At 38.4% G+C, this 13,833-nt stretch overlaps 1 protein-coding gene across 1 annotated transcript in view; it reads right to left on the bottom strand.

Moving 5' to 3' along the window:
• Positions 1-570: 570 nt before the first annotated feature.
• The window catches only part of SRPK1 (SRSF protein kinase 1), a 72,442-nt gene continuing 59,179 nt past the window's right edge, over positions 571-13,833 (bottom strand). The window contains 3 exon segments of the mRNA XM_076003403.1: positions 571-2,987; positions 4,776-4,868; positions 8,939-9,008. Of these exon segments, the coding sequence (XP_075859518.1) occupies positions 2,803-2,987; positions 4,776-4,868; positions 8,939-9,008 (348 nt within the window). The 3' untranslated portion in view covers positions 571-2,802.

Here is a 13,833-nt window from a genome sequence, read left to right as displayed (position 1 = left end):
TTGAGGGAAAAAAACCCAAATGTACTTTATTTTTTTTTTTTTTTTTTTTGAGACAGAGTCTCGCTTTGTTGCCCAGGCTAGAGTGAGTGCCGTGGCGTCAGCCTAGCTCACAGCAACCTCAAACTCCTGGGCTCGAGTGATCCTTCTGCCTCAGCCTCCCGGGTAGCTGGGACTACAGGCATGCGCCACCATGCCCGGCTAATTTTTTATATATATATCAGTTGGCCAATTAATTTCTTTCTATTTATAGTAGAGACGGGGTCTCGCTCTTGCTCAGGCTGGTTTTGAACTCCTGACCTTGAGCAATCCGCCCGCCTCGGCCTCCCAAGAGCTAGGATTACAGGCGTGAGCCACAGCGCCCGGCCCAAATGTACTTTAATTCCACTCCAATCCCAATTCAAAGGTAGTAGTAGCAAAACTACAACCCCCCCCCCCAAATGGCAAGAGTTCAATTTGTAGTTTCATCGCATCTTTCAGTTCAAAAAGCATACTCAACCACCAATCCTTTCCTCCAACTGCTGGGGCAGACCAACTTGGGCAACAAATGAATAAAAATCTTCTGGACACATGTAAGTTATTAAATAATTTGTTTATTGTACTGCATTTACAAAGAAAACAGACAATGCACTCAGTAGAAAGAATAAAAATGTATTCAGGGTTTTATTTCTGACAGCAAATAGAAATCCTTTAGTGAGACTCATGGCAATTTGACAGTGTTATGATCAAGCTCAATAAAGGTATTTGGGGTACTTGGAAGATCAAGTTTTACAGCTGCCTCTTCTACATCTTGTAATTCATCTGGCTCCTTTAAAGGAAAAGCCCTTATTTGGTGGGGAAACATTGTCAAAATAAAGTTATAGGTTCTCTCTCCTATTAAAATTTCCTATCATGTCAATTGTTAAAATAGGGCCTTTTGTTTGTTGGTGTTTTTTGGTTATTTCACCTTAATATCATCACCAGAATTCCTGTAATCCCACAGTTGTGATTTTACAATGTAGAAGAGAATTCAGTTCTAGTCTATTGCTTTAGATATAAATACAGCTGAAAACCCAAAGTGGATTAGAATTGAAGGATTTCCCTGCCGTTGTTTGATAAAATCTATTCTCTTTATTCTTGATAGGTGCATAGACAACCTAGACTTAACATTCTTTCTACAGAAACATGTCTGATTTCAGGAGTACCCAAATCAAGGATCTGATGAATGGCTGGCCAGTTACTCAGGGTAACATGCTCATGAGTTAAATGGACCGTATAATGGCACCACTTTTCCTTTGTCACTGCTGGTGGATAAGTGACAAACTGGAATCCAATCTCCCACATGGAAAGGTGGCTACCCACAGTCTCACTGGTAGCTTGCTAGCAGAGCCTCAAGTTGCACCTCCTTGGCTTTCTGTAAATTGGAGTCCAGGAGCTGCTTCTGGAGAATGCTGTCATCCCCAAGGCTCACTTGGTCCATGCTGAACAAGCAGCTGTGACCCCAATCCTGCCCCTTTTTTGTTTTTCAATATTATGAGGAATATGTAATGTCTACAAGTCTAGGAGAGGCCCATCCTAAAATAAAATTCACAAAGCCTTTTCTCATTTTAAAAAAAAGTCTCAAGTACATCTCAATCATCTCAAAATTGCAGTTAAAAACTTACATTATACAAGGAAATAGCAGCAGAGAATGGCTAATCTTAAAAACAAATAAACCAACCAAAACAAAACCAACCAAAAAAGTGCCATCCCACCCCTCCCCTTGTGTTTTTTATCTGGGGTTTCATTAATGACCCCAAATCACTGAGAAAATGAGAAAGGCAAAGCCACAGAGGGAAACTGCTTCAAGGCCAGAATTTTGGGCAAGGTAAAGTAAAAGTTGTAAATAAAAGGAGGGACTGTTTCAAAAAGAATCAGAACCCTAGGACATACTCTTCAACGGGAAAGCTCTGAAACCCAGATCTCTTTTCTAGAGTCATTCTGATTCTTTAGTTATGGGGCAAAAAACTCAAGTGCAATGAGTAAAGTGCCAGCCAGGGATTAAAAAAACAAAAAACAAAACAGCCAATCAAAATAACTGTGCTCTTATGGTAACAGAAGACACACAGGAAAGGACTGTTTACAGAACACCTGAGGTTCTCAAGAAATTACTAGTCAATGGTTCCATTTTTGTTTACATTAAAAATCAGACTGAAGATTCAAGGATCTAAAGTTATTAAAGGAATTCAACAGTGCTTTGAACAGTGATAAAATGGTACCCAAATTCGGTGTTTATACAGCTCATTCAAAAAGTAGCTTAAAAGTTCCAAGAAAAAATGTGAACACAGAACAACAGAAACAATCCAGGAAGACGATGCAGCCTGGATACAGCAAGTTTAATGTCTCTGCTGTACAAAGAATTAACACCCTTTCCCCTTCTCATCCTTATGCTGGCAATAGGATATGCATTAGAAAATTTGACTCTTGGAGTCAAGTGAATAAAAGGATGGGCTCATAGATCTTCAGAGCTCTTTTTAAAAAGGATGCTTAGAATTTAAAGGATGTCCTAGTGGAAAGGCAAGGGTACAGGGCGAGAGGCTGTTTCACATTTTAGTCCATTAGTCTTTGGCAGAGCCCAACCAAGGCCAAATTCACCTAGGATGCCCAGTGGCTGTGGGGATCTCCACATGGTCAAGTAAGCAAACCCAAATGAACATGTTGGATTAAAAAAAAAATCTAGAAACCCTTGAAGGAAGAGCTTCACCCTGAAAAGGGAAGAGGAAAATGCTTAGAGGGGGATGGTGAGAGGGTCAGTGTGTGATCTCTGCTGCGATGTTGGGCAGGGGCTTAGGAGTTGAGCCAAGGGTGTCTAAGACACTCGGCGGCAGTGGCTCTCTTCTCAGGGATCAGCTCCAACATGGGCAGTAAGAAATCCGTGAAGCCGGCTGCCTCTTCCTGAGACCACTCATACTTCTCTACTAGAACCTCAAAAAGGCCCCAAGGTTTCAGCTTCGTGATATGTTTCAGGTCACCTGCAGTGAAGACAGTATAAAAAACAATTTGACCAACATTGACAAGTGACAAGATCCTACTGTGGAAATCCAGGAACTAATCCAGGTAGTCTATAGGGAATCAAATTTTGTAAATCAGAATCTAATCTTCCATTCACAAAGCACTTCTTTTCTAATGCATTCCTCAGAAAGAAGTACCTCTATTTTTCATAAGGCTCTACAAATTTAAGGTAATTTGTTGTCTCCCCATTCCAGGAATTTTTTTGTCCCAGTCAAACTGAGCACTGTTATTTATTTATAATACTGTTCTGGGCTTCAAGCAATAGAAGTATCATCTTACATAAGAATGTTCATGACAAAGCATTCACATATGACTATTTGAGTTTTTTTAATTACTCTATAAAACAGGCCAAAGATTAATATCCTTTTTTAAAGATGAGAAAATAGAACCTTAGAATAAATGGCCTACTTGAAACTTCAGGGTTAATATAAGCTAGAACTCAAATGTAAACTCAAATGCCAGTCAGGAACTAGGTATTCTATAAAATACAATGAAATGCCCCACTCAACATGGTCTCATATGTGCAGAGGCAGTCTAGCACCACACATAGAGAGTAATTTGCCTGTATTCCTCTCCCCCTGCCAAGTCTAGTGAACATTGCTTCAAAATGAGGCACTAATTTAAAAATAACAAACTCATAACATGTCAAACCTGTATAAAAGCAACAAAACTAAAGGAACAAACCCTATACAGTTTTCCAATATGGCAGCATCACACGCTACTATTCTGAAGTAACCTAATTGCTTCTTTAAAGGGACAACTTTAAAAATATGGCCTATTATTAATGGCTTATTAAAGCAAATGCTCCTTAAATTTTTTTTTTTCATATATGACACTTATCTGAAGTCTCTCCAGTGGGTTTGAGTGCCTATTAAATTAGCTACTTGGTAAACATGCATGCCTTAACATGACTTTGCACTCAAGGAGGAACGCTTATGAAGCACTTCACCATTTTCCTGCTCTAAAAAAGGTTTAAGGGTAATAATTCTGAGTATACTCCTATTAAGAGCTGAGAAAATTCATTTTCTTTCACACTGTGTAGAGGTTGTGAGGAAAAGGGGAACCATGGGACAATGTGGAAAAAAGGCCAGTTTTCTAGATCCTTCTTGGTCAGGTTTTCACACTTTAGTTTTATTTGGAATGCATAAGAAATACATTATTCCAGTCAAATGGTTGAAGTGGGAGTTTTATCTTTGTTCCTTTCATTAGTAACTAATAACATAAAGTTATAAAACTGAAAAGTGTAAAGCTACTTTATATGACTAATATGTTTTGAGTGATTGGTGACTGTTAGGTGTCACTGGGATACAAAGATGAGTGAGAAGTAGTCCTTGTCCATAAGAAGCTTAAATTAAACTACTTGCCCTTTGGTAGAGGCAGTTCTTAGACCTAAAGCCATTTGCAAAAATTTACCCATTTTTCAGAAATGCTAATATTTGAAGTAATCAACCATGTGTCAGACACCATTGAAATATACCTTCTTATCATCCTCATTTAGAAACGAACAAATTGAGGCACAGTGAGCTTGTGTCAAAGGTTACACAGCTAGTGAAGCAGGCAGGATTTGACAGTCTGGGCTCCTCTCTCTGCTCTTGACCACACTCTCTGACCTCTCTGTTAAGTCTCATTTCGACATTCAAGGTAGGTATCCTTCTGGAGGATGTTGGGAACGTGTACTTACTTACCTCTCTATTTTTAAACACTTTTGTACCTTTAATGTCTGGGAACAAATACATTTATTATTTTACCTTTTTTGGTGAAAAATTCCTTGGAATATTTTCCTGCCACAATGAGCTTGCGAGGCACCTTCCCCAGAAGTTCTATGATCAATGCAATGTGATCTGTATGTTTCAAACATTTTAAGAGGAGGGAAAAAAAGACATACGTAACAGGAGTAACAAACGCAGCTTTAGACAATGCCAGAAAGAGTAGCATGCACACCTCTTTGTAAAGCATCTCAGGCTTGCTTTCTGTCCTAAATGGGAAAAGGAGGACTCTATCCGTCTAGTGGAGAATCCACAAAATAATAAAAAATCAGGCACCCACTCCAGTGGGACTTCAGTGATAACTACTAAAAACAATCTTGGTGTGAATGCTCTGCTTCCTGAAGCTGTATCTCTGGAGCCTAGATGAAAACTCATGTTAACAATACTACCTCTGCGATTGAAGAAGTCCTGTGAATATTTCCCACTGAGGGCAAAGCGTCTTGGAATTCTGCCTATCAGCTCTATAATGTGCGCAATATGGTCTAAAATAGAAGGGCAAGAAGAACAGGATCAAGGACAAGCTGTAAAAGAGGTGTTTCTATGAATAGCTTTTTCAAGGACTAGCTGTTTAAAAGTAACTACAAATAAAACCCAGCATACTCAAGGGAAGACTGGGAAGGCCAAGCATTATTTCAGGTGGTTGGTCACCTGATGTAGCTGGCAAGTCCCATTTTGGATTATGGAGGCTTATTTACACCTTACTTCTATTTTGTCTATATATCTGGGTTTAGGTGTGTTCTTTAGGTAAGGCAAAAAACATCCCAATATACTTTAGTCATTCTAGCACTGTTATTTATTTATAATACTGTTCTGGGCTTCAAGCAATAGAAGTATCATCTTACATAAGAATGTTCATGACAAAGCATTCACATATGACTATTTGAGTTTTTTTAATTACTGTGTAAAACAGGCCAAAGATTAATATCCTTTTTTAAAGATGAGAAAATGGAGCTTTAGAATAAATGGCCTACTTGAAACTTCAGGGTTAATATAATATAAGCTAGAACTCAAATGTAAACTAACACCTTATCATGTATTGTTTGGAGCTTTTTTCTAATATCACTGTTTAAAAAGTAAAAATTAACACAAACATTTAAAAGTATAGCTACTTGACTATCTGTAAGGCACCAAAATGTTCAAGTCATACAATGACTTATAACTGTCATAGTATTGAACATGGACTGTGAGCACTGCCAGGGAAGTCAGTGTCTTCGCCAGGAGGGAAGCCTGGGCCAGCCAGTACCCACACCTCCAGGCAGCTCTTCTGCCTTTTTCACTCTGCTGGTGATTCTATCAACAAAGAATATGAAGAGGTTTTAAAAAATAATGGCTCCTAATCATTAAAAAAGCTTTATTAAAAAAAACTTTAATAATATAGTTAGAGAATCATTAAGGTTAAAAGGAGTCATTTAAATTATTTCTAATTATGTATCTTATAGGGGAAATAACATGCTAGAGACATCCATATTATCTGGGAATTTGTGAAGCTCTCAGCATGTATCTCTTTTTCATATAAAGGAGCCAGGGATGTAATTTAAAAAGGACTTTAGGCTGGGCATGGTGGCTCACGCCTATAATCCTAGCACTCTGGGAGGCCAAGGCAGGTGGACTGCTTGAGGTCAGGAGTTCAAGACCAGCCGGAACAAGAGCGAGACCCCATCTCTACTAAAAATAGAAAGAAATTACTTGGACAACTAAAAATACATAGAAAAAATTAGCCAGGCATGGAGGCACATGCCTGTAATCCCAGCCACTCGGGAGGCTGAGGCAGAAGGATTGCTTAAACCCATGAGTTTGAGGTTGCTGTGAGCTAGGCTGAGGCCACAGCACTCTAGCCTGGGCAACCGAGTGAGACACTGTCAAAAAAAAAAAAAAAAAAAAATTAAAAATAAATAAGTAAATAAAAAGGACTTTATATTCATGACTTCACTACAACCTTTCAAGAGTTTTGACTGAATCTATGGTTTGGTAACAAGTACCTGGATGCCAAGAAATTTCTGCCAATTTTAGGCAGGACCTGCAAATAAATGTCTTCATATAAATTACCATTAACAACCACCAAAATGAGAATGCTAAGGAATAATAAATGAGACTATAGCTTTTCTTACTATAAATTTCCAAGTATAGTATTGGTTCTTTTAATATTTTTCTTATATCATGGAATTCCCTTGAAATCATTATTTTACATTTAATTATAGCAACCTAACTCTGGCTAATCAATTAATCACAGGAATGATATACTTCATAAGCAAAATTATTAAATGTTATCCCAGTAGTTGGGGCTACAGAATGTCAACAATAGAGGACATTCTACTCAGGCTCCAGTACTACCATGACTTATAACAAACTATGCATACATTTGTCAGGAGGTAAGGGTTTGCTTTTTCCTGCTCCTACAAGCCAAACTGCAGTAGAATAGAATAGGGAGGTTGCTCTAAGGACTATTAGTATTGACTGGTACAGGAAGGATTAAATTAAGATTTAAATCTCTAGAGAAGACGGTTCTCCCATGTCCCCTTATTTGGGACTTTTCATATATATTTCAATTTTCAGGTTTGGTAGCATAAGGTCCTATTCAATACAAATCTAGCTACTATATGAGTTCTGTATCATACATTTATAGAGAAAAAAATTAATTACCTTCCAAAAAAATATAGTAGGGCATTTCTAAAACACTGTAAGCCTGTTACCTCAAACTTAAAACCCAGAAAGACAGCAAACGGAGAATAGGGAAAATCAAGTATGTACACAGAAAGTAATTACAATATCCTCTACCATGAGGCTTATACATATGAAACATGTCTAAACTATACCTATCAAAATAGGCAATCACAGGAATTAGTTAGCACAGCATTTTCCAAACAGTATTTGTGAGGCGTATCAGCACACCCTAGTAACATTGCCTATTAATAGCCCAGGGGACCACATTTTTTTTTTTGAGACAGAGTCTCGCTTTGTTGCCTAGGCTAGAGTGAGTGCCATGGTGTCAGCCTAGCTCACAGCAACCTCAAACTCCTGGGCTCAAGCAATCCTCCTGCCTCAGCCTCCCAAGTAGCTGGGACTACAGGCATGCGTCACCATGCCCAGCTAATTTTTTCTATATATATTAGTTGGCCTATTAACTTCTTTCTATTTATAGTAGAGATGGGGTCTTGCTCTTGCTCAGGCTGGTTTCGAACTCCTGACCTTGAACAATCCGCCCACCTTGGCCTCCCAGAGAGCTCAGATTACAGGTGTGAGCCACCGCGCCCGGCAGGGACCACATTTTTGAGAGAGAACACTCTTGATTCCATAGAGCACAAAACCTGATTTTTCTAAAGACTCAAGGAAAGGAAAGAATAGAACATATTCTCCACATTGGGAAGGTATGCTGCTAGTAATCTTTCGAAATAATCCTCATTAATCGTACAAACAAAACAAAAGCTGCCTCAACTGTACAGAAAAGGTAAAAGGTAAAACATTTTTTTCATTCAAATTATTAACTCATCTAGTTATTTGGATGCCACCGTGACAGAAAGATCACACATGTACAGTTGTCTGTTTCCACAGCTACTCAGATGAAATAACTGACACCTTGGGCTTTTCCACTGGCTACCACAAAATGTAAATCTATTGTACTTTGTTTTAAAATGAAATTCTAAATGTATCATTTAAAAAGGAAAATATAATAGCTTTAATTATCAGAAAAAGGAAAAACAATGCTAAATGTTACAGAATTTATATAAATAAGATACAGTCTCTGCATTCAAGTAGTGTTTGCATATTAAAACACTATTATTGACTTCCAAATGAAATTGAAAGCATAACTAAGCAATAAGTTGATATGCAAGTAAATTCACACTGGATAAACAATGAATCATTGATATATACAGAAAGGAGGATAACTGATGTTGAAGAAAAAATGCCTGGCAGATGGAAGTTTTAGTTTAATCAACTGTGACCTTTTCTTTAATACTCTCATAGAGCTCTTTAATATCTTTAAAAACTATCTAGTGTATCTAAATGCCTAGTATAAAGTACCTTTTATATTTCTATCTTTTTTGGGATTTATATATACATTGCACACCAGTAATACTAAGGTTCTTCAGTACTAAACAAATGATGTTAGCCACACACAAACATCGTTGGTGGTCAAGGGGACTTACCTTCATCTCGAGTGTATTCTTCCCCTGAATGAGGTTCAAACAAATAGTCACCTGTGGCCAGTTCAAAGGCCTAAGCAAAAGAGAACAGCATATGAAAGCATCAAAGGAAAGGACTTTGGAAAGCTTTTAATTAAATATTAAGAAATCTTTTTCCCTTAGAAAAACGTGCAGATCATTTTTTTAAATGTCTAAAATTATTCCTAAAGAGCTTTCCTTCCACATCTGTATCTTAATAAAATGTAGAAAACAGCAAAAACTCAGTTAATATCAACATACGGGTTATTCCATGCCAACCCCCCTCCCCCAGCAATTTAGCCCTCTTGAGTTTCTCTTTTTGGTCAGAAAGGATATTAAGGTGATTCTAAGTTATTATTCATGAAAAAAACCAAGTCTTTCTTACATTATAATTTAACGTGGCTAGAAACTGAGATTCTGTACCCAAAATCAGAGCCAAAAAAATCAGGTATTCACCTATAACTCTTTAGTGTTTGACAAAAAGTACAATCTTAACTCTTATGTGGAAAGTACTCTCTAAACTGTCCCAGATGGAGAAGTCTCAATTTCTAGGTCTATAAGAAATCAAAAAAGATTAAGTGTAAATGGAATCAGGAGTCACCCTATTGTATATGACTGGCTGCTTAGCAGCCCCCAACCAGGAAAACAAAGGCACACTATAAGAGAAAAACCTCTTGCAAACAGTCAATATTTGAGAGGGTCTTAAGAGATGATTTCCTTTGGAATTAATGCCAAGCAGTATGGAAGGACAGTATCTAGGTAATGGGGCTACATAAATATCTTATTAATTACAGATAGATTTTTTAAAACTGATATGACAGCAGTTTTTAAAAATGATCTTATTGATATGAAAGTACACTTATAAGCTAGTCATAGGTCATTTGATTCAATCAATAGTACTAAGTAGTCTAGAAACTCTCAAGAACTATAGGGTGAAGGATTTATAGTCAGGGCATATTCTCAATTTAGACTTAAGTTTAGGTCTTGGTGGCTCACCAGTGTCAGTTTCTGTAGTTTCACGACAGAAAAGCCTTTCTCAAAACTGTATTATCTGGTTGTACTACCACCCAGAGTGAAGCTATAAAACCAGAAGTTGCAGGATAGTTCTAGGTATCAAATACTTACTTGTAAAATGTCAGGGATGCTAGGCATAGCTTGTTTTATGCTCCATAACTTCATTATGAAATTGAACCACACTGATAGAGCAAATAGGTATTCTATTCTGAACTATCCAGAGGTTTATAGTCCCAGAGCAGCACAGAAAGAAATTATGATTCTTATTCATCAAAACTTATTAATCTTTTCTGAAACTAATACTTGTAAAAAATGTCAAGGACTCATATACGGAGTTCAGTAAAGACCCTGAAATTAAAGCTTAAAAAACTACAGGCCGGGCGCGGTGGCTCACGCCTGTAATCCTAGCTCTTGGGAGGCCGAGGCGGGCGGATTGCTCAAGGTCAGGAGTTCAAAACCAGCCTGAGCAAGAGCGAGATCCCGTCTCTACTATAAATAGAAAGAAACTAATTGGCCAACTGATATATATATAAAAAATTAGCCGGGCATGGTGGCGCATGCCTGTAGTCCCAGCTACTCGGGAGGCTGAGACAGAAGGATCGCTCGAGCCCAGGAGTTTGAGGTTGCTGTGAGCTAGGCTGACGCCACAGCACTCACTCTAGCCTGGGCAACAAATCGAGACTCTGTCTCAAAAAAAAAAAAAAAAAAAAAAAACCTACAGAGCCAAGCACAGTGGTGTGTGCCTGTAGCCCCAACTCCTTGGGAGGCTGAAGCCAGAGGATTTCTCGAGGCTAGGAGTTTGAGGCTCTGGCGCACCATGCTGGTGCCAGTGAACAGCCTCTGTGCTCTAGCCCAGGCAACACAGCAAGACTCTTTTAAAATAGTATATAGATATTATACAATTCAGAGTGATTGCTATAATTCTTCAGGCAGATACTTACATCTCTTAGAGAACTTGATATTCCTAGTGGTTAAAGTTTTACAAGTAACAGAAAAAAAAATACTGAAAATGATCAGGAGCTTTAGATTAGAAAACACCTAGTTGGAACACCCTCCTTTTACAGATGAGAAAACTGTAGCCCAAAGGAAAGGCAAAGCCCAGCCTAGAATCCAGGGCTTCCTATTCCCACTTCTGTGCTTGTCTCACACTGACTAGACAGTGTGTTTAAATAAGTGACAGATACATGCAAAACCAATTATAAAATCCCAGTGTACTAAAACACCAATACAATGGAAGATTCTTCAGACCAAAAAGAAATGAGCTGTTAAGTCATGAAAAGACATGGAAGAACCTTAAATGCCTATTACTAAGTTAAAGACACCAATCTACAAAGGCTACATACTGTATGATTCCAACTATATGACATTATGGAGACAGTAAAAAGATCAGTGGTTGCCAGGGGCTGGGGGAAGGCAGAGATGAATAGGCAGAGCAAAGAGGAGTTTTAGGGCAGTGAAACTACTCTCTTGTGTACTGTAATAGCAGATACGTGTCATTACACATTTGTTGAACCCATAAAAGGTACAACACCAAGAATTAACCCAAACATAAACTATGGACTTTGGACGATGATGTGTCAATATAGGTTCATTGTTTGAAACAAATGTACCACTCTGGAGCAGTATACTGATAGTGGGGAAGGCTTTGTGTGTTGGGGGGCGGAGGGGCATAGTACATAGGAACTCTATGTACTTTTTGTTCCATTTTGCTGAGAATCTAAAACCACTTTAAAAACAAAGCCTATTAAAAACAAAATCCAAGCCCGGCGCGGTGGCTCACGCCTGTAATCCTAGCTCTCTGGGAGGCCGAGGCGGGTGGATTGCTCAAGGTCAGGAGTTTGAAACCAGCCTGAGCAAGAGCGAGACCCCGCCTCTACTATAAATAGAAAGAAATTAATTGGCCAACTAATATATATAGAAAAAATTAGCCAGGCATGGTGGCGCATGCCTGTAGTCCCAGCTACTCGGGAGGCCGAGGCAGGAGGATGGCTTGAGCCCAGGAGTTTGAGGTTGCTGTGAGCTAGGCTGATGCCACGGCACTCACTCTAGCCTGGGCAACAAAGCGAGACTCTGTCTCAAAAAAAAAAAAAAAAAATTCCAGTGTACCATCATCCTTTGCCAACTTTCTCATGATTATCACCTTTGAGAAAAATAGCTCCAGAAGATAGCATGAAATGCATGGAGAAATTTAAAAAATGACAACTTAGACTAATATATTCAGATTCAGAAATAACTTGTGAAAGCTAGGTAGCAGAGAAGAATACTAACACAGCTCAAAAGGCAACCTAGCATTTCATGGCAACATGGATGTGTGGTCAAAGTGCCATGCAGTGACTACCCAACAGAAAATGACTTTTTGGTAAGAGCTGTTTTTCTAAGACAACATGTCCCTCATCTGTATCAATGGGCTGGCCATTTTGCTGTCTTACATAGTGAGGAAGACAAGTCAGAGGCGGAGTCCTGTTGCTACCTCCCCTGCAGAGACCTGAAGCTGCAGATGTGCTCAATGTACTAAGTTAAGGGTCCTTATCTAGACCTCAGGTATGACAACATTAGGAAGGGCTAAAGTGCTCATAGTGTTATTCTGGAGAAAAGGTATTGAAAGACAATTCAAATTTCCTATCTTCAACAATTTCTACCAGAGGGAAGCAAAATTCCAGAGTAGAGCTAGATGCTGGAACAATAAAGTCTGTTTAAAAGAAAGGAAAAAAGTTGCCAGGGACTGGGAGAAAAGGAAAATGAGGATTTTGTTCAGTGAGTATAGTGTTTCAGTTTTGGAAGATAAAAAAGTTCTAAAGATATAATTTACAAAAATGCAAATATAGTTAACAGTACTACACTGTACACTTAAAAATATTCGATTCTCAACAAGCTGTGGAAAACACCTTTGGCAATTTGATAGCCACTTGTTCTCCAGGCTTCTTTACTGTTGGCATAAACAAGTTACCGTTAAGATGGCAAAACCATGTCGATAGTTTAGGTGCATACTCTGATTAATTGGAATGCTTCTTGTTTGAAATATAATAAACTACATTTTTGATTCAAAATAGGACATTTTGTATTTAATGACCTAATAAAATTTGGCTGGATATGGTAGCTCATGCCTATAACTCCAGCCCCTTTGGGAGGCAGGGGATTGCTTGAGGCCAAGAGTTTGTGAGCAGCCTGGACAACATAGCAAGATTTTGTCTCCACAAAAAATTAAAACATGAGTCAGGTGTGGTGGCATGCGCCTGTATTCCTAGCCACTCAGGAGGCCGAGGCGGGAAGATCATCTGAGTCCAGGACTTTGAGGTTACAGTGAGCTCTGATTGTGCCACTGCATCCCAGCCTGGGTGACAGAACGACCCTGTCTCTAAAACAAACAAAAAAATCAACAATCTTTAGCTAGATTAAGGGAAGACTCAAAATCAGAAATCAAAGAGGAGACATTGCAACTGATACCACAGAAATATAAAGGATCATGAGACCACTACGAATAATTATATGCCAACAAATTGGATAACCTAGAAGGAATGGAAAAATTACTAGACAATATAACCTGCCAAGGCTGAATCACAAAGAAATATTAAAACCTGAACAGACTAATAACAAGTAAGGAGACTAAATCAATAATAAAAAGTCTTCCATCAAAGAAACACCCAGAACCTGGGGTAGAGCTTCACTGCTGAATTCTACCAAACATCTAAAGAAGAACTAATACCAAGTCTTCTCAAACTCTTAAAAAAAAAAAAAAAAAAAGAAGAGACTACTTTTAAATTCTTTTTATGAGGTCAGGATTACCCTGATACCGAAGCCAGACAAGGACACTACAAGAAAAGAAAATTGTAGGTCAATATCCTTCATAAACACAGACGCAAAAATCC

Source organism: Microcebus murinus, chromosome 5, assembly GCF_040939455.1.
Source record: "Microcebus murinus isolate Inina chromosome 5, M.murinus_Inina_mat1.0, whole genome shotgun sequence".
Classification (NCBI taxonomy): domain Eukaryota; kingdom Metazoa; phylum Chordata; class Mammalia; order Primates; family Cheirogaleidae; genus Microcebus; species Microcebus murinus.
Note: the sequence above shows the minus strand (reverse complement) of the source record. Positions and strands in the feature narration are given on the sequence as shown.